This window comes from Sceloporus occidentalis, unplaced genomic scaffold (genome assembly GCF_023333645.1).
Source record: "Sceloporus occidentalis isolate IW3139 unplaced genomic scaffold, rSceOcc1.0.p SCAF_21, whole genome shotgun sequence".
Lineage (NCBI taxonomy): Eukaryota > Metazoa > Chordata > Lepidosauria > Squamata > Phrynosomatidae > Sceloporus > Sceloporus occidentalis.
In genome coordinates this window covers 4,645,070-4,666,895 of record NW_028317001.1, presented here as the reverse complement: position 1 = coordinate 4,666,895, position 21,826 = coordinate 4,645,070, and the positions used below count along the sequence as shown (strand labels likewise).

General features: G+C 46.6%; 1 protein-coding gene across 4 annotated transcripts in view; it reads right to left on the bottom strand.

Moving 5' to 3' along the window:
* Positions 1-361: 361 nt before the first annotated feature.
* The window catches only part of LOC149301464 (BCAS3 microtubule associated cell migration factor), a 375,467-nt gene continuing 354,002 nt past the window's right edge, over positions 362-21,826 (bottom strand). For 3 of the 4 annotated variants that reach the window (XM_089484407.1, XM_089484408.1, XM_089484410.1), the window contains 2 exons: positions 17,652-17,819; positions 362-2,316 (listed from right to left, as the gene is read on the bottom strand). In XM_089484407.1, the coding sequence (XP_089340533.1) occupies positions 2,168-2,316; positions 17,652-17,819 (317 nt within the window). In that variant the 3' untranslated portion in view covers positions 362-2,167. Of the gene's footprint in view, positions 2,317-17,602; positions 17,820-21,826 lie in introns of all 4 variants that reach the window. The other variant, XM_089484409.1, reaches the window with a different exon arrangement.

The window sequence follows — 21,826 nt, the reverse complement described above, 5'->3', positions numbered from 1 at the left end:
CAGTTTCCAGCAGATGTTGACCATAGAGTTTTGTTGGAGGACCTAGACATTCCTAGAGAGGCGTTCTTTCACGATGTGTTTTTTCCACTTTCATGGGGGTCCTGGGTCCCTAAAGCTAGTGAATATGGCAGGCCCACTGTGTGTGTGTGTGTGTGTGTGTGTGTGTGTGTACACACACACACATATATAAGCTCACTCTGTCTCACTTTCTCTCATAGCAGAGAGTTTAGGAACAGGCAGTATACATTTTGAAAGGACTGCTGCAAGAGCAAATAAACAGAGAAAGGCCTGTCTTTTTTATTGCACGACTGTGATATATATATATATATATATATATATATATATATATTCCCAAGGAAAAGAAATTGGAAAGAGATGTGAAATCAATCCTGCATACCCAACTTTTAGTGGTTTGTTAAAACACATGCCCACCACTTTTCTTTCCATCTCAGACTCAGCAATCCTGTAAGGCCGAGCCAAAGAGCAAATGCGCCTTTTGATTTTTCTTTCTTTCCCTTTTTTAAACAAGAAAAGATTCGGCAGAGGATGGAAACGGTCAATTTTGCTTCAACCGACCCGTCCGCTGCGAAGTTGAGGAAGTGTGAAAAGATTTGTGGGTTTGGATGCGTTTACTTTCGCTTCGCGACTTAAAACGGTTCTCGACTTTGAACAACAACCAAAGAAAGAACCCCCCCCACTGACAACGACAACTCAAAATAGCAAAGGGAATTTCAAACGTTGGCCGGAGGTTCTCAAACTCAAGGGGGTTTTGTGTTATCTAAAAACGCACACGCAACTCCCTTACCTCCGCCAAGCTCTGGCATGGAAACAGAAAGCGTATGTGGGCTCCCAAAGTTTAAGTAGTACATTTAATCCTGACAAATGTTTCAATGTTAAAAAGGAGATTTAAGGGACCAGCTCCCGTCGATGGGAGGACTTGGCTGATTCCCATATTCTCCAACATTTCACAGAAGAAAACCAGGACCTGCGTCGCCAAGAAACCCCATATGTGGCCAAGAGGGCAAAAGCTATCAGCGAGGAAGAACACACAAACTAGGAGTATTGCATGTGTTATAATTGTATGTATTTGAATTGAGAACCCCATTCACTTCAATTTGGGTTTAACCTCTTTAACTCTAAGGGTATGTTGTCCTCTGCTCCAGGATTCATTCGGTTGATCTCCAAGTTCCAGGGATAAAACCGAACCAACCCGGAAAGCCTAAAGTTCACATCACCCCATTTGAGAAACCACAACAAGAAGCGTTTTGTTGCCCTAGAGGTTGCAAGTGCTCTCTTGGAACAAAATCACAGAGATTTATTGAAGACCGCATGCACTTTTTGGACAGGAATTCCAATGAACCGACACTGTAACCCAGTGAGAGAGATTTGCAATTCGAGTTAATCAAATTCGGTACATCTCTAAAATACATGGAACCACCCGGGATCATTCTTCCCAAAGGACAAAGAAAAAGAGACAGAGAGAGATCCTTTCTTGTAATACTCTTGGCATCCATTTGAGATCTGAAGAATAATGAGGAAAGGTGGAGGAAATTAAATTCACAACACTTCAAGACAACCCCCATTTGGAGCTTGTCCTCAAATCTTTCCCTCTCATCCATCCATCCATCCATCCATCCATCCATCCATCCATCCATCCAGGCTTCCAATATTTGCAAAGGTTACATGCTGATGGCCCTGGCTTATGTATGGGCCTTGTGATCTTGGCAATGATCATGCGGGTTCCCAAAATACGGGTGGCGTGTTAATCCTTACGCCGCCCAATGAAAAATGAATGATCAATTCAGATTTAAAGGCTTTGTCTCTGCTTGCCATGAGGAGGGTAGGAGATGCAGGTTACAGTTAAGAAAAAGAACCTAACTGTGGTTTAAAATACTTCTTTGAAAGAGCCATTTCCCTGTATTCAAGCGAGGGACAGGGAAAGACCGGGAGGGAAATGCTAGAAAGCCGTTCGGATTAAGGGAGGAAAGCATCCCCGTATTGCACAGTACAGCAAAATTGGTATCTTTTTGTTCGCACAGTTCCAGGAGGGCCGCGAGCGGAGACATCGACAACGTTAAAGTAACAAGAGGATCCAACTGTTGGGATAAATGCACATCGATGTTTCACGCGGAGCATCGGGGTGTTAGTTTTCCTGTTTGGGAGCCAGCTACGGGAAGCCGGTCGGGAAGAGGCTCAAGGGTTGGCTCTCGTTGGTCGGGAGAGGCGACCGGTAACCGTCGAAGGTCCGTGGAATGCTTCCGCTGGTGGAGCCCGAGCTGTTACTCAGGGTCTCGATGCTTCCCTCGCGTTGTAGCTCTGCAGCGGAAAAAAAGAGGAAAGATTCAAGCTGGTAAGCCATTTGGATGAAAAGAAAAAAAAGCCAGATGAGAGGGTGGTTATGTTGAGGATCCACTGGATGACACCCAGCATGGTCCGCACTCCCCGCACCCCCTAAAAATGCCCATGGATCAATGGAATGAGCTTACATAGGGCCTGTGTTCCTGTTTCAAATGTGTTTATTTAGAACAATGAGGACTAGAATCATTGGCCGGAAGCCTCTATCCCGGTCTACGTTATATGTAATTTAATGTTACGTTATATGTAACTTTAGCCTGTTACAGACTGCCAAAATAAAGCTGCTTCGGGTCTCTTTGGAGGTATGCTGTTTAAATGATGCATGCATCCTAAGAATCCGGAAGCTGCACCAAAGCTGCCCTCCAGTGCTTAGGAATGGAGTGTGGCTTTGGCGCGCCCTCCGGACTCTTAGGACCCATGCAACATTTAAACAGCATACCTCCAAAGAGACCCGAAGCAGCTTTATTCTGGTAGTCTGTAACAGGCCTTAATGTTACTTAGACGCCCTAAGAAACAATGGCTGGAATCCTGTTGGTGACTTACGTCTTTGTAAGTGGACTTACACGTGTGGGAATTAGAATCAGGCAGTTCTGGTACATCCGTATCCAGTAGGGAGCTAATAGTACATTACTACATAGGGAAGCCAGCAAACTTGCAATGCAAAGTTGCATCAAGGCTGTTGTGCATCGGGATAGAAGTTGCCGGTGGCCTGTTATGCATCTTTGCAATCAACTAACAGAGTATCATGGGGCCCATACAGACAGGCCAACATAAAGCTGCTTCGGGTCACTTTGGAGGTATGCTGTTTCAACAATGCATGAGTCCTAAAAGGCCTGAAGCCATGCCAAAGCCACGCTCCAGTCCTAAGGACTGGTGTGCAGCTTTGGTGCAACGTCTAGCCTCTTAGGACGCATGCATCATTGAAACTGCATACCTCCAAAGTGACCCGAAGCAGCTTTATTTTGGCCTGTCTGTACAGGCCCTTAGTTACGTGATGTAGATCTTGATGGAGGAATCCAGCCAACGATGAGCCAATGGATCCTAGCTGTGAGCAATTTCCACTTTCTGAGATGCTAGAAATTTGGAGACTGAAGGGAAATGTCACTAGGGGTGAGGGAAGTATAGTTAGGAGAGCAATGTCCTCACTCTGATCCTCCTTCCCAAAACTATACCTGCACTGTGTTGCTCAGCCCTTTGTGTTTGTAGCTCCAAGCCCTTTTCTCCTGGTTGAAATGACACTTTTCCTTCTTGCGTCTACGGCTGGCTGGCCTGCATAGTTTTCCATCCTTTCTTTCTGACCTGTTTTGCTTCCACCGTTCTTTAGATGGCAAGGTATGTCCTCCCCTGCTGAAGTATTTTTGGAACAGGTGGATCAATACCAAGAGCTCTTAGTAACCACCACCGGGACACCGAGCCGAGGCATGCAAGCGTGAGAAAGAGCCATCAAAGAACGAAAAAGCTGCCACCTCTGCTTTCAAGGTGAGAAGGATCAGAAACCGCACCGTGAGACGGCTGGAGCTGCACCAGGTAGTTGTCCAAGACGGCGGTGCAAAGCTGGCTCAAAAACCAGCCCAGCGTCCTTTGCAGGGGTGACCTTTGGGGTCACACTTCATCCAGCCCTCATTTGAAAGCACGAGGACTAGAAACTTTGTATTTACAGGGCAAACCCTCACGCATGAGGTGACTTCCTACATCCCCGTCCTGTGATGCGGAGCCAAGGATGCACATTCCCAACCCTGGACACTTTGAACTGTCTTCATCTGGGGAAGCGGAGCTAATGCGTTTCTTAAGCAGACGGGAAAAGGACTTGAGAACAGCTGGAGCAGGCAAATTTTTCTTGTTTCCCAGTTGAGTTTTATGATCTTTGAGGAACTGGGGGGGAATGAAGCCACATTAGTCATAAACCTCTGTAGGAACCTTAGAAAAGACAGTGAGTGAGGCCTAGACGCTGTCATAAGCCGGATTTTTCAAAGAAAAGGGTTGCTTTGAATACGAAACTAAAAAAAGTTTTTCCATGTGGGGCATTTCTGACTTGAAAAATCTAGATTGTCCTCTGCTGTTCTGCAGAGTAATAAATTATGCTGTCTCCTTCATGCTTGCATGTGCAAAGTTTTTCCCCCCCCTCTCTGTCTCTTTCTGAATGGTGGAATCTCCCCTCTGGTGTATTCTTCCTCTTAATGGCTTTTCCTTTCCCTCTTTTTTTCCCCTCCCCGACGGAAGGAGCAAAAGCATCCACCATGGGAAGGAAAAGGAAAAGAAGAGGTCAGACAAAGCGAAGGGGGTTTGAGTTAGAGGCCTCGCTCCAAAAACTGATCTGGGCCCTCTCCCCAACGGAGGGTCACCCAAATTCCTGTCGCGAAGCGAGCCGGGCGAAATGATACAATGACAGTCGGGCCAACGTGGCGGCAGTGGCGTTGGAGGAAGGTGGCGGCGCCGGCAGGGGGGCAGGCCGGGCGCAGTAGCGGCCCCGGCCACTTTGGCCCGGAGAATTCTTCTTCCCCGTCTCCACCTGTCGGGACGCATTAGGCTCAAGCGCCCAGCTTGCTAAAGGAGTGACCCCGGACTGAATGGGAGAGCGCGGGTGGAAAGAACTAATTGTAGCCCCGTTTTCACACGTCAGTCACTTTGCACAGCGCAGAGCCTCTGAAGCTCAACTAATGCTTCTTTTTTCCTTTCCAAAGCCATCTGATGAATGAGAGGCTGAGGCTGACAGCATGTTGGAAAGGGACAAGAGCTGTGAGGGTGGCAGAAGGGGGGACAGTGGGGAGTGGCACCTGCCAACCTCACTACACTATCCTTCCTTCCTTCCTTCCTTCCTTCCTTCCTTCCTTCCTTCCTTCCTTCTTTCCTCCCTCTTGTTTATCCATCCTCCCCACCTCCCTCTATCCTTCCTTCCTTCCTTCCTTCCAGGATGTAGCCAAGGGGGTGGGGTGGGGTCCAGACCCCCCTTCCGTTAGATAAAATGAATGGTGTGTGCTGCTGCGCCACCACACCCAAGCCCCATTATAATGGTGGCACTTAGTCTGGACCCCCCTTCCCAAAATCCTGGCTATGTCCCTGCTTCCTTCCTTCCTTCCTTCTTCCCCTCATTTATCCATTCTCCCTACTTCCTTCTATTCCTTCCTTCCTTCCTTCCTTCCCTCCTTCCTTCCTCTCATTTACCCATCCTCCCTACTGCCCTCTATTCGTTCGTTCCTTTGTTCCTTCCTTCCTTCCTTTTTTTCTCCCTTATAGTTTAGTGAGATATTTCTCCTTCTCTGTCAGAGACCTCTGGCGCCACAACACACTACAAAATGCCAGCATTCCATAGCATGGAGCCATGGCAGTTAAAGCGGTGTCAACCCGCATTAATTTTGAAGTGTGGCAGAAGCCCTGGTCTCTCTTTAGTTTGAGCACTAAGCTTAGTTGCTGCGCACTGGTTTATCCTGCGGAGCCAGTGAGCTTCCCTTATCCATGAGGACTAGAAATAGGTTATTATTCTCCCCCATATGTAAGAAAGCGGAGACTCTCTGGATGCCCAAATGTTTCATTTGCTTGAATGCACTGATGCGATCCATCACTCATGGAATACACTCCAGCGTGGCTAACCATGAAAGTGGGGATCACCAATTTTGGGCTGAATCGTGGCATTTGTAGAGAAAGAAAGAACTAACTTGCACTGTACATTTCGACCACAGAGCATCAATTTTCTGTTCAGATACACTGAAAAGCAAAGGGACAGTCCAGTGGGATAGAAATATCCAAATCTACTTCCTCAAAGACCACAAGAATCGTTTAAGTTGAGAAAGCTTCCTTAAAATAGTCTAAAGAAAGATTTAATATTAAATGTTTGACAGGTATTTCCCCCCTCCCCTCAATTTGTTTGCAAAACAGTTCATTGGAAAAGGAGGGGGGCTTGTGGTCCCCCTCTTTTTTTGGTTTTAAAAAAAGCACAGACAACTTGTTCTGTCAAAGCCGCAGTCTTCAGCTTTTTGGACCGTCTCCAGGTTTTGACTCGACACAATTTCTGGAAGGTTAAAAGTACACCAGATAAAGAAGCAAGTGTTTTGAGAAACAATTCTCCCCACAATAGGCACGGATAATCCTGTTTCGACGTCGAGGGTTGCCGTATAATTTGGGGAAAGGGAGTTATTTCCGGACCCCGAGCATTTCGCAGGGTGCAGTCCGCCCATATCCGCGGCATAACCCTTTCAAGCCCTAGAGATCGGGGACGGATGACGTTGGGGGGACACAAAACTGCCCTTGGTTTAATTCTGAAAGCTCCTTGCAAGCAATCGGATCAGAACAAGCTGCGCATCAACTCCCAACCCATTGGGAAGAAGAGAAGAAGGGTCCAGAGAAAAGAGAAGAGGAAACAGCCATGTTAGAAAAAGCAAACGGAGGGATGTCCCTTCTACTATGGACTCTGGCTTTGACCACTGTTGGATCCAAACCTTCATTGACTTAGTTAATAAATTAATTAAAATGGCTGGGATCTTCTATCAAGGTATACATTGCGCAGCTTTACGTATACTTTGCTATAGAGCAGAGGTGCTAAGAAACCGTAAGTGAATTGTGAAGATGCATAGCGGGACATTGGCGAGATTGTCCCAAAGTGCCCTGGTGTCCCAATGCACAATAGGAATTAAGTATGTGCATCAGTCCCAATGTGCTTCAGTCCTGTTGTGCATTGATCTCAATATGCATCAGTCACTTTCTTGGCTCCTCTGCATAGTAACATAACTATTGGACACATGTTATGGAATGGTCCAGTACTACCATGTATACTAAACTATAAGTCAACCCCAGGGCAGGTTTTGGGGCCAATATTATGAATTTTGATCTGTCCCATGGATAGGTCAAGGATGAAATTTAGGGGTCTGTAATAAAGGAAGTAAAGGATGAAGGAAAGGCAAATGATGCCAAAGAATGCAGCTATTTCCCCACCCAGATATTTGAAAAGTCCAGAGGTGGCACCACAACAGAGAGAGTAGAGTTGGTTGGTGCACATTTTAGGTTTCTTCAAGATGGACTAAGATCTTGCCTTTTGCCACTTTACTCAGAGAAGGAGATGGGAAACAATACTGAGGAGGGAGCGGACTTGTTTTCACTTGCTCCAGAGACTAGGACCCGGAGCAATGGATGCAAGCTACAAGAAAAGAGATTCCACCTCAACATTAGGAAGAACTTCCTGACAGTAAGGGCTGTCTGACAGTGGAACAAACTCCCTCCCTCCTTGGAGGTCTTTAAACAGAGGCTAGATGGCCATCTGTCGGGGATGATTTGATTTGGATTTCCTGCATGGCAGAATGGGGTTGGACTGGATGGCCCTTGCGGTCTCTTCCAACTCTATTATTCTATGATTCTATGACTCTAATATGAACAATTCAAAATTCAAATCAGTAATTGGCTGCCGCTTACAAATCGCTTCCCTTTGGACACCTCTGGGTTGCAGCAGTTTGTTTTTGCCCAAGTCTACTGGGAAGGGCAAGATTTCCTCCACTAAGTTAATGGAGTCTTTTGGACTCAGTTCTGAGCCAGGAACAAGGGCGAAAGCAGGACGACAAGAGAGAAGCTGGGACATTTTAACAGCAGCTGGAAAAGTGGGACGGCAAAGGATTAGTCGGGATAGTCCGTGCCAAAGTGGGACAGTTGGAGCTCACAAACTCAACCGTTTGGGTCACAACTTCCCTTGTGCTTCCCATAGGGAATGGGTCGGCAATTGCAAGAAGGGGAAAGCGTGACTAGAGAAGCCTTTGGTCTGACCCAGCAGGCTTCTGCTGATGTTGTCAAGACAGCTGACGGAGGAAAATATGTACAAACTTCATAAATCAGTTCATTACCTCATGGTCTGGGCATCATTTGGCTGAGATGCTGAACAAGGGATTCCAAACAAGCTCTAACCTCAAAACTTTAGCAATCTCTTTCATGTCTTAGACCTGGTTTCCCCCCTACTTTCGGGCTGCTTCTTCTCAGTTCTGAGATTAATTTGGGTTGCTGTTGGGTTCTTTAAGTCAGCGTCTCATTGCAAGAACACACACATTAAAAAACAAACCCCAAACCCGGAGGGCACTAGTGCGCGCCCTAAAACGTCAACGTTTGACTTATGCACACGGCGGAGCCAGTGTGGCACAGTGGTTTGAGCGTTTTCACAGAAAATAGCGCCGTCGTGTTTTTCTGAGCCGGAAAACTACATTTTATATGAACGTTGTTTTCTGCACAGAAAATTCACACTTTGGTGCAAACACAACCGCGCATGAATTTTGTACAGAACTAGCCCCGAAATGCAATTAGGTTTCCAAAGCTGCATGGTTTTCTAAGACTTCAGCACAGCAGGAAGGAAATGGCTAAAATGTCTTGTTACTCCTTGTAAGATGGAGAATTACACACCTACTCACAGGGCATAGAGGAACGTTGTCCGGGTGTAGGACTGACCTACACACTGCAACACAGCCACAGCTGTGGGGGGAAAACCTGACCTTTTGTGAAGTTTGGAGGAGTTAATGAAAAACGGAGACATTCCTCTCTCCGCATCCCACTTTCGAGCAATTAGAAGCATTTTGAATCCCATCCAGGATCACAGAATGGAATAATATGAACCATTAAAAAGGTCCTGGGGGGAAATAACACCCGCATCTACCCTGCAAAAGGTTTCCCAAGAGCGAGGAGTAGTTAGGAACTAGGGATGGAAAATAATTCCTCTGGAGACAATCTGTTGTGAGCCAAAGCACACCTTGCCACTGAAACCCACAACTTGGTCACGTGTTTTTAGAAATGGAAAAGATGCACCAATTTGTGCGTAGGTTTCCCAAACACTAATAACTAAAAATGCACACAAACACACTATCGTCAATGGCAGGGATGTGGACAAGCACAATCATGCAGGTGTTGGAAATGTGGGCCCAAATATATTGAGGCAGCATGGAATAGTGCTTTGAGCATTGGACTACGGATCCGGAGACCAGAGTTCGATTCTGAGCTCAGCGATGAAACCCACTGGGTGACCCTGGGCAAGCCTTCAAGTTGCTTCTGACTTATGGTGACTGTCATAGGGCTTTCTTGGCAAGATGTCTGAGGACATCTGAGGCTGAGAGACTGGTACTTCCCTAATGTCCCGCAATGAGTTTCCATGGTTGAGCAAGGAGTTGAACCCTGGATGTATCAAAGCTTGGGAGAAATGACTTTTTGGGACTGCAAGCTATGCCGGCCGGAGGATGTTTGGAAATACAGACCCCCCCAAAGTAACTTCTCCAAGCTCTGCAAACTCAGGACATTTTGCACGAAGCAGAAATTCCTGCTTAAACCAAAGGTTTCAAACTATAACTCCCAGAATCCCCCATCAAATCCTGGTCTCCAGAGCAGGTATCCAACCCACTACACCATGCTTACCCGGTAGGCGAACCTCAAGACCAGAAACCTGCACGTTCTCACGCTGCCCTTTCTCAACACAACATAACACAACGCAAACCCCAAGCCACACCCCAGCAGCAAGGCGAACGCCCAGAGACCCAAAGTGCTTAGAAAGCCATTTATTTGCAATAACCGCTCAATGATGAGACACTGTTTATCCAGATCGGCCGATAAAACCTTCACTCGGGGGAGGTTTTTCGCCTGTCCAGTCCCCAAGAGTCATCTGGTTTTTATTTGCCACGCAAAATGTAATTAGCCTCAGCAACGCTGCAAAAGAATTCAATAAAAGAGGGCTTTTTGCTCTTCGCCGGTCCGAGGGTGACATATTTCTACCCTCCCATAAATGTCAATGGAGGAAAGCCCATCGTTTCATGGGCTTCCTTAGATGAAGGGGACAGACGGTGGTGTTTATCCCCCACTTTATTTATAGACTTAGTCTTCTTCTGAGGCTGAGAGAGTGTGGCTTGACATGGCCGAGCCGAGTGGCCAAATCGCACCAGGAGGGATCGCGACGGAAACGGAAAAGTAGGGAGCCCCTTTTAGAAAACACTACAGCCATAACTATATTTGGGAGAGCTTTGCAACCACAACTCTCACAACGGCTTTTTAACATTAACTTTGAAAACCGAGTTTTTGCTTCCTGTGGTTGGACTCCCCAAGTTCTGAAATAAACAAGGAGCCAATGGAAACGTATTGGTTTGCCAGGCGGTGATAAAGTTTGCTTGGCATAAAGTTGGCACAACCGGTTGCTGGACGGCGACAGGTCTATAAATACATACAGATTTAGTTGAGGTGCCAAGTGTAAGCTTTCTGGATTCTGGAGATGCCATTTAAACTGGCTGAATCCCACCCAACCTTTGGCCCCATATAATACTTTGGTTGCACAGAAAACAAAATATACATTGCAATCCATGGTATGAAGCCATGTTGCAAACAGTTTGTGGGGAAGATGACCCAGTCTTCCTCCCCTGTGTATTTGATTTGGGAGAGAACTGACAAAGACCTACTTTCTTGCATGAAAGGAGGTCTTGGGTTCAAGTCTTGCTGCCTCCAGTTAAAATAAACAGGTAGCAGTCAATGGGGTTAGATCTCTCTCCATTTGGGACCCTGCAGAGGCAATACAGATCAGGGAAGCCAGTACTAGGCTCAATGGACAAAGCGCTTAAGACTTGGGGTGGTCTGTGCATTTTCTGCCAGAGGTTGGAACATGGACTTCCGATCCCATGCGTGCCCCTGCCACAAATGTGGGCCGGTCTCTGGTGCCCTGGCTTACGGAAAGGGAAACACTTTGGAAAATGTCAGTTTTAAGAGCCCTTGTAAAGCGTGCAATCCCTTCATTGAGGAGACACAGAGCAGAAGGAAATCGGAGGCAAGCTGCTTAAGCTATAAATTTGTTCGGGATCATGAGGATCGTTGGAGGGGTGTCCCTTCTGGTGCCATATTAAACCAGAAGCCGGGCTTTAATGTAGCCAAACCGTCATCAATACAAAAGGAAGGTCAAAGGCTAAATCGGTTGAAATTGTACAGAGCACGAGGCTGACTTATTCTGTCTTGTTGGTCACCTCTGCCTCCGCAGTGGAGAAGTGAGGGTTATTTAAGAAGGCACGGAAAGCTTGGCTAAAGGGGTACCAAGGGACATCCAGTTTGACCCAGTGTTTCATAGGATAGCCAGGATCTCTGGGAAGTCCACAAGCTGAACAGGTTGTAACATTTCCTCTCCCACGACCACCACAACCAGACACACACACACATACACACACCTGGATTTTGGAGGTTTGATTTAGCCATCACAAACTGTCCAAAGCATTGGAAAACTACAGTGGATCCTTGGTATCTGCTGGGATTTGGTTCCAGGACCAAAATCCGTGGATGCTCACTATATATGATGGTGAAATAAAATGGTGCCCTTTACACAAATGGCAAAAACAAGCTTTCCTTTTTGGAACATACACACATATATATATATATATATATATATATATATATATTATTTTCAAGTTGTGGTTGGTTGAATTTGTGGATAAAGAATCCGTGGATACGGAGGGCCCACTGTATTTTTACACCCTCCGAAACGCTCAGGGTCCAGAAATTACCGTTACATTTGTCACAAGTACCTCTTTACTTCTCCATTACTCAAAATTAGTTACTTTTAATTACTCCCCCTCTTAACCCAACTCTGACGTTGCTTGACTGCTCTTGTCCGGCTTTTTCATCTGCGAAATATTGGGAAGGCACGCCTCTCCAGCGCCAGCACCCCATTCCAAAAAAGCGCCTTTCCGTCCTCTGGGCATCGGAAAGGAGAGGGTTAAGAAAATGTTTATCCCGAGGTGGGCTTCAGAATTGAAAGTAATGTGATCAGTAATGAATTTTGTGTTACATTAGGTTGTATAAATGGACAGACAAGCGCAGACACCAAGTGGCCAGGAGTCAGGGCTAATTTAATGAGGCTAAAATAGAGACAGCACCAATTAGACGCCGGCCCAGCTCCGTGCTGCTGCAAGGCCTGCAAATGAATAGGTACAAATCAAATTACAGACTAATAGAAGCAGTACAAGAGAGGGCAGTCAATGCTAAGTGCATTAGGGCCTTGTGACCTCTCTGCTCTGAACAACAGAATCCCAAATTTGACTTTAAAAAAAGAAGAAGAAGAAGCAAGACGGCGAGGGAGCAAGGAAGCATCATCATAATCAAAGAAACTCTTGTTTGGGTTTTTTAAAGAAAAGAAACACAACAACGCTAACAGCATCGGACAACAAATGTCGGAAATTCCTTCCGCTTCGGACATTTTTGCACGAATCGGGGGCGTCTCAGGCAAGAAGGAAACGTTTTAAAGGTGCGACGCTGTTCCAAAATAAGAACCCGCTTTGCAAGACAGCCAGGTAGGACGGTGCAACTCAAAGTGGACACCTGTGGACAAGTGCCGGTCCTCAAGTCATTGGGTGCCAGTACATGGTATGTTTCCAGGAAAGGAAAAACCCAATTGTAACCAATGGGCAGGGATAGAGTTCTGGTCCCTGGCACATTGGAGAGAAAATTGCTGGGCTCTTACATCAGATAAGTTGAGAAAGGTAGACAATAGGTGTGGTTGAACTTTTAGTATTTTCCAGCCCAGAGCTTCCTAGGCTATTTGCTGTGGCCAAATAACAGTTATCCCCCCCCCCCCCCCAACAATATGCCTGGCACCATATTTGTGCCCACTGTATCTTCCTTTCCTGGAAACGCAACATGCGCCAGTAGCAGATGGGTCATGGCCAATGGATCGTGGAGTTTGATGATATGAATATTTTCATAGAAATCCCTAGAAAAAGAGGGATTAAATCGATTTACAGTGGGCCCTTGGTATCTGCTAGGGCTTGGTTCCAGGATCCCCCACGGACACCAAAATCCGTGGATGTTCAAGTCCCATTAAGTATAATGGATACTCAAATGGTGCGCCTCATATAAAATGGCAAAATTAAGGTTTGCTTTTGGGAATTTATGTGTTTTTTGAGCATTTTCAAGCTGGGAAAGGTTGAATCCATGGATAAAGAATCCATGGAGACAGAGGACCGACTGTATTTCTGCAAATGTCGGCACGAAGGGTCGCTAGGAGCTGTAGTTCAGAGAAGCAGACAAAAGCATAGAATTCCAAGTACCTCAGTAAACTATAAATCCTATGCTATGTGATTTATAGCATACGATTTATATGATTTAACTGCCATGACAGTTAAAGCTGTACGAAACAGCGATAACGGTGCGGTGTAGTTATAGGCAGCGACGTGCCGACGGAACCAGCTTCAATCCATTCTGCAAATGCACCACTTTGGCGACCAGCGTATTTTCTGTTTTTGGAAACGCAAGGAAGCGAGGGCGCCGCTTCTTGGACCGGTTTCTGGAAATATTTTTAGCCCCTTGGTTGTTGTCTCTAGGCCCAACTTAAAAAGCACGAGGAGCGCCGGCAGAGCAGCGTTCCCCTCTGAAACCCTGCTCCAACGGAAGCTGGGAAGCGGGGAAAAGGAAATGGCTCATTTGGCCGCCTACGCTCCTCTCGGAGCAGGCCGCCGGTTCCTTCCCTGCCGAGAAGGCTTTTAAAATGGCCCCTTGCCAAGATTCCAGAGATTTGGAAGTCAGTCCAAAAAGGGAACCGCATTTGTTGGCAAGGGCATTGTAGCAAGGAATGCCTGGTTTCCTTTCGGAAAGCTTACAGGGAGCCATATAAAATGCATGCTTCCTCACCTCGGCGCTGCTGAGGGACAAATAGAAGGGGATGCCAGGAGAAAACGCTCCCAAAAAAGTCTAAATAAAAAGCTCTCTAATGGACTTTGCAGAACGAAAATAGTCTATAACTCTTGACAGCAGGGACCTGAATTCCTGTCCTTCCAAGATGTAGAAAAGCGACGGAACAAGAGGCCAGAGAAACGGACGCAGTGGCAGGAGAGCGAGGGCTAGGGAAAAGGCCAATGGCATCTAGAGAAGAAATAAAATACAGACAGCATTGGGCCAGGTGTGAAGTTCGGAAACGTTCAAAACGCCAGGCATTTGGATATACAGCATCAGTCATATTGAAACTCTCCAAATTCCCCAAAGAGAGGATTCAAACCCTGGTCTCTAGAGTCGTACTTTAACACTCAAACCACTACACCATACTGACTGTCTGAAAACATGGATATAGATAGAACCAGTCTCCTCCTGCCCTTTCCACAATGATGCAAGGCAAAGGCCTGAATTTGAGTGCGGACTGACTTCACACGGAAAGGCCAGTTACGTATTTAATCCACCTTAACCTTGGCAAAACCAGACTTTAAAAACTCATCCTTTGCACCCGATTTTGCCAGTGCAGATGTGTCACAGATTTGTTACTTGGGCATACCTTGTTGGGGGGACTTTCATTTGGATGTCAAATGGCTGTGCGCAAAAAGACAGGACCAGGATTAAACAGGGGACAAATTTCTGGATCGTTGGCTAACAGGTCCAAAAGGCTATCCCCTAAAGCAGTGATGGCGAACCTATGGCACATGTGCCAGAGGTGGCACTCAGAGCCCTCTCTGTGGGCACATGTGCCGTCGTCCCAGCACAGAGTTTGCCAGAGTTTGTTACTAGAAAGCCAGAGGGACATGGCACTTTGCAATTAATAAGTGGGTTTTGGGTTGCAGTTTGGGCACTCAGCCTCTAAAAGGTTCACCATCACTGCCCTAAAGCAAATGTATTCTTGTGTCCAGCTCCGCGGCTGAAACCACATTGAAAATAGATCTTCTTCTTACCCCATTCCCCTCCCATCCAATGTCTGATGGCCGCTGCTATTCAAGTCAGGGGAGTCTCCAGTGGAAACAACTGCTTCGGCGGAGGAGCTAAAAGTCCCTGCCAGCGTACAGCAATTCGGCATGTCTTTAAGCCATTTTTAGCAGATGGTTTTTCTGCTGACTAGTCGAACTATTTTTTGTTTTGTTTTACAGTAGCCTTTGAAAATACAACCCCTCCCTGTGCAATCTTTCCATGTCAAGGATTTGGGTAAACCTATATTCTAAAAGACAAATGAGAGAAAGTAGGATTGTCAGGCCATTACCATCCCAGCCCTAGTTTAATCACTTGCCTTTGGACCATATAATTCAGCGTTAATCCAATTAAATTAAAACAGTTTTTCCTATAAGGAAAAAACTCAGTATGAAACTGCCTTCTCTTCTCTTTCTACTCTTGGGGTATGGATACAAACCTCTTTCCCAGCCAAAGCAGCCCCCATTTGGATGCTGTTGCTGGTATTTAGCTGCCACTCACAACACAAAGCTGGAGAAAACCGGCGGCGGGCATTTCCTCGGTGCCAATCCCGACGACACAAAGCCGAGCGCACTCTCTATCTGTGAGCATTCCACCATCCCAAAGGCCTCTTGAGCGCAGCGTAATCTCCCGAGTGCCATTCCATTTATGTTAATGGGCCCTTTAATTTATCACAATAATGGACTCTGATGAAGATGGATTAATTTGGATTATGGAAGCCAGCACTTTGTCGAAGGCAGATAATTGTACACCCGGAACCTCATCTGCACATTGTTTCCAATCCACATGCGCAAAGTGTAAGAAGGGGGATGACATCCCTGCTGGGTGGCGGGAGGGAGCCATGAAGCAAGCAGGCCCTTCCTTCCTTCCTTCCTTCCTTCCTTCCTTCCTTCCTTCCTTCCTTCCTTCCTTCCTCATCCCTTCCCTTCTCTTCCTTTTTTTCTTATTTATCTTCCTTCCTTCCTTCCTTCCTTCCTTCCTTCCTTCCTTCCTTCCTTCCCTCCCTTCCTTTCTCATCTCTTCCCTTCCCTTCCTTTGTTTTTCTTATTACCTTCCTTCCTTCCTTCCTTCCTTCCTTCCTTCCTTCCCTTCCCTTCCTTTCCCTTCCTTTCTCATCCCTTCCCTTCCTTTGTTTTTCTTATTTATCTATCTTCCTTCCTTCCTTCTTTCCTTCCTTCCTTCCTTCCTTCCTTCCTTCCTTCCTTCCTTCCTTCCCTTCCCTTCCTTTCTCATCCCTTCCCTTCCTTTGTTTTTCTTATTTATCTTCCTTCCTTCCTTCCTTCCTTCCTTCCTTCCTTCCTTTGTTTTATGATGAATTATCATAGAATTCAACAGTAGCGTTTGGTCATGCTCTAGCTATTTTGCAACAGTCCCAAAAAGAGGGACAGGGCACCATCACACAAAGGGAGATGGTTAAGAAGAACAAACCACCAAGACAGGAAAGGAAAGAGAGACCATTTTGAGTCAGGGCGCAATCACTTCCTCAATGCAATTTCTGGAGTGATGCATCAGAGAAAATGGGACCAAAGGGGACTTGCGCACATTCGAAAATGTGGCCAGTAATGTGATGAAGGGTTGCCTAAGGAGGTCTCAACCAAATGGGAGCAAAAACAGAGTAGTGCCGAATGCTCGGCTCCAAATGGGAACCCAATTTTGAAACCTACTACCCAATAGAAGGTGTAGTTACTGGAAGGTTGTTGGTTTGCTTTGTTATGTGTTATGTGTTTCTCAAGCTCTGCTCCCTGACAGTCCCCATTTCCCTAAATTATACCCCAGAGGTAGCCTTGTCCCAGAGCCTTCTGGGCAAAAACATATTGGTCAAGATCCTGCACCGGAGACATACCCATATCACATAGTTAAGTCTCCATAGGTACATTTTCCGATGCCACGTGCCCAACCCTCTTGGGTTACTGGACTGTAGAGGGAATTGCAGCAAGTCTTCCTTGTCACAGAACTAGGGAAGAAGCAACACCTGCTTCACAAACACCAAAGCCATCTAGACTAGGAATGGGTCTGGCACTGGCCAGAAAACCCCATGATATGGCTGGAAATAACTTGAAGGCACACAACCACAAATATTGCATTGTGATCCTAACATAACAAGGATTCTTGCAATATAATAAGAATGAACACCTCCTGTGATGTAACTATAATCCTAGTTACTTTTATAAGGGCATTTCTTGTATGGCCTCCTGTGTGGTTTTGTACTACTGGCCAGCAGCTTGTTGCATTATGATTTTCAAAAAAGGAAGCTAAAAGTAATTATTTTTGTTACTTTTGAACCATATGAAGAACTTGCTTTATAACAACATAGCTACACTGTAATTTCCCCATGAAAAGTTTGCCCAGAACAGCATGACTGAAAAAGCAAAATGTAAAACATGATTTGGACTAACTCCAACCACAAGTCAAGGGACGTTTCCACACAAGTTGGCAGTGAACCCAACTATATTGGTAACTAGTTGCTTTCCAGGTCTTTGAGCTGCAACTAATTACTTTGGGAAAGTTAAGGTTCCAGGCTGGGTGAATATGCATACATGTTGTTAGAAAAACAACAGAGGAGGGGAGAAAAGAAAATGAACGATATAAGTTAGTGAAAGAAAATCACCATTGGGTGAGAGACGTATGTGACCTCTGATAAGACCTCTTCTTTGTACCTGTGCCAGATCCCACTATGTCCCGACCCGGCGATTCGGACATGGCATCGGCCAGCCGTTCCCGAAGGCCCTCGTCGGTTTGTTCCATGGAAGACAAGTGACGGAGGCCAAAGCTTTCGGGCCAACTCCCGCAGACTTCTAGGAGGGTCACGCTCCGGTCGAAGGCACCTTCAAGAGAGAAAAACAGAGAAACCGTTGAAGTGAGGGCTCATTTCTTTCAACTCCATCATTTAGACCAAAACGTAGCGGCAAATGCTGAAGCGCTGGGACTCGTCGCAAGGAGAATCGAAAAACGTGGAGAGATGCTCTCAGCCATATCAGGAACCCCAGGTCTTTCGTAAAGCTAATAGACTTTGATGTCCCATTCAAGACCAAGACACTTATCCACTTTATATACATAGAGCAGTGATGGCAAACCTTTTCGAGGCCGAGCGCCCAAACTGCAACCCACAACCCACTTATTTATTGCAAAGTGCCATGTCCCTCTGGCTTTCTAGTAACAAACTCTGGCAAACTCTGTGCTGGGGCGACAGCACAAGTGTGCACAGAGAGGGCTCTGAGTGCCACCCCTGGCACATGTGCCATAGGTTCGCCATCACTGACATAGAGGATAGTTTGCAACAATATTTTGCTTGGAGAAAAACAATGAAGACTGATTAAAAAGACCACAAAGTCCTAGACAGGTGCACACACCAGCTACTCTAAATAAGTAGAGGCAATAGGGCAGTGAGGGTGAACCTTTTAGAGGCCAAGTGCCCAAACTGCAACCCCAAACACACTCATTTATTGCAAAGTGCTGTGTCCCTCTGGCTTTCTAGTAGCAAACTCTGGCAAACTCGATGCTGGGACGACAGCACATGTGCCCACAGAGAGGGCTCTGAGTGCCACCTCTGGCACGCGTGCTATAGGTTCGCCATCACTGCAACAGGGAATCCTGAAGCCCTTGCCTGTTCTTTGCCATTGATAACTTTTGCCATCTTGACCACACTCTGATGGTGTGGGGCATTTCGTTTTGAATGTCCCACAATGCCCCATGATGAGGTTACATCAAGTGTCCTACAGGTATTATAGGGAATTTAATATGGGAGGTGATGTCCAGGTCCAACTATTGGATCAGTTTGCATCCGATTGGCCCTGAAGGAACTGGAAAGAAAAAGAGATAGAAGGAGAAAGTGAGGATGGGAAGGGGCATCCGAAATGGCCGAGTGCAAACCTTTATGCTCTCCAGAAAGGCTGCTTAAAAATAATTCCCCTAATGCGCAGTTGTTTCCTAATTCAGACAAAAAATTAAAAATAAAATAAAATAGGACATGACGTTTTGACTAAATGCAAAGATTAGATTGTGCCCCCAGATCACTTCAAAGTACAAATTAAAATTATTCGAGTCTATTATATCGCGGGTCTGCTGCAAAGGCTTACTTTAAATCACTGCCCGCCCGGAATGAGATTACAGCGGGCGCTTTGGATCGCATGCCATTTCACTCCACAATTAGGTAACTGAATATGGAGCGTTTAGAGGGGTCTGGCTTTTGCCAGCCTGTAGAAATGGGGGGGAGAAGGAAAAGAAGGGAGGCAGGCAAAGGCCAGGGTTTCCCCCTCCCTTACCCACCCATCTCCAAGTTAAAAGCACACAACACATCCTCGGTTATCAGGCCTTTGGTCTCCCTCTTTGATCAGCCGTCAGAAACTATCTGCCCGCCTGCCACGACTGTACAGCTTCACAGCTCACTCCCAGCCTCTGACAGGTAGTAATAGAAAGGGCGAGAGACCAGGCCCCGAGGCAGGCGTCCCTTCCTCTGATAACGGCCAAAGGACTGGACGATAAGCGCTGGTAAACCCTCAGGCCGGCTGGCTAATCCCTGCACCAGCCAAGCAGAGAGATAATCGGGGACTCAAATGGCGGCCCAGGCCAGACCATCCTAAAACTAATGAACAAACAGGGTGCAGGGGGGTATTGCTGGTGTTTTAACTGGGAGACCAGGGTTCAAATCCCGGCTCGGACATGGAAACCCACTGGGTGGGCAAGTCGCACTCTCTCAGCCTCAAAGGATGGTCCCTGTGAAGAAACATGCCAAGAAAACCCCTATGATAGGTTCGCCATAACAACAACTCCAACAACGAGGGGTGAAATCCCAAATGCAGTCAATGCCACTTACAAAGCCTTTGTCAGGTCACGTCACAATGCAAGTACGTAATTGCCAGTGTTTCTGTAGCACGTGTAACCCAATAACAACAACAACAACAACAACCTACCCTCAAACTTGCCTGATTTGGCAGGGACAGTCCCAATTGCGGTGTGCCTCCAAGTTGCTTCCGATGCATATCACGCTCAAACCACTATTCCACAATGGCTCTCATGATTAATCCTCTTCATTGTTGTTGTTGTTGTTGTTGTTGTTGTGTGCCTCCAAGTTGCTTCTGACTTATGGTGATCCTAAGGCGATCCTATCACGCTCAAACCACTATCCCACACTGGCTCTCCACATGATTAATCCTTTGTTGTTGTTGTGCGGCTTCAAGTTGTTTCCAACAGACGGCGACCCAAAGGCAAACCTCTCACTTGGCCAGATTTGTTTGGAAGAGGTTTGCCATTCCCTTCCTCTGAGGCTGAGAGAGTGTGACTTGACCAAGGTCACCCAGCGAGTTTCTCTGGCTGAGCCAGGATTTGGGATTAATCCTCTACGGTCCCATTTTCCCCGCTGCTGTTAAAATGCCCCAGTTTCTCTCTGCACCTCCCACTTTCCCCCTTTGTCCAGCTGCAAATTGGTCTCAAAGTGCAAAAGCTTGCAATTTTACTCAGTGGAGGGGAGAGGAGAAGAAGTCTTGCCCTTTCTAGTAGGTCCAGGCAAAAGCAAACGGCTGCGGCCGCTCCTTGCTTGTGAATTACTTTGGACACCTTGACCACACTCTGATGTTGCTTGGCCACGCATCTCAAGGTTTTCATCTGCAAAATGTTGGGAGGATAAGGAACAGGAGGAAAGAAGGTACCTTTTCTGGGAGGGAAGGAGGTCTTCTAAAGAGCCCTTCCTCCCTTAGTTAGACGATGCTGACAGGAGATTAAGCCTTTATCGCATTTCAAAAATGGGAAACCCAAACACCCTCGCCTTCCTTTTAAGCGGGCCTATGAATAACGGCGCAAAGCGCTTTTGATGCCCTGCCAAGGCGATGGCCGAGGCACCCAAATAAAAACTTCAGAGAGAGAGACCGACTGCAGTTCCAGAGATGCTTGAGTGAGAGCAGAAGAGGGGAAGAAGGCAGGACGGCTTCCCCAAACAAGCCTCGCAACCTGCAGAGAGCATGCGAGGCATGAGCACAAATGCAAGATGCAGGTACGAGGGATTAAGTGTGCCCAAATCACATCTCAAGGAAAGGTCTGACTCCTTCCAGGGGGAAGATCCGTCCTTATCTTCCCACCTCTTTCTCCCCTGTGCTCCATTCAAAGTTGGTGATAAATCTCTGGCCAAGATATTAAATGATGATCGCATGTGGTTCCAATGATTTTATTCCCCCAACAACTAGTTTTGGATGCATGTCCTGCCACAGGTACATAGAAATGAGTACACCTGAGCATGTCACGTGCCCGATTTATGTGTCCTGCCTGGCAAGGTTTAACCCAAATGAGCCTTGCTTGACCATGCACAACAACAGATCTGGCCTGGTCTTTCTAGCCCATTGGTTACCCTTTCAGCCATTTTGAATGCTACAATTTGCAAATCTCCCGGATGCAAAATGTGAGGCATGTCTGCATGGGAAAGGATGGGTCCAAATGTGGCGTAGTCGTTTGAGCGTTGGACTACGACTCTGGAGATCAGGGTTTAGTTCCTTGTTTGGGCATTAAAGTACCCTGCTGGGTGACCTTGGGTAAGTCACACACTCTCGGCCTCAGAGGATGCCAATGGCAAATCCCCTCTGAAGAAACCAGCCAAGAAAACCCTGGATTGCGTAAGTCAAAAAATGACTTGAAGGCACACAACAAGAACAACAACAGAGGGGCCTTTAGGATTCTCAGCCAGAGAGCTCCAGCCCCTCAGCAAATTGCAGATCCCAAGATACCACACAATGGACCCATGGAAGTTAAAGTAATAATAGCCCTATAATGGTATAGCGCAAAGGGACCCAAATGCTATAATGGTGTAGCGGGTAAGGACCCCAGCTTCTAGGCAAGTGATGCTGCT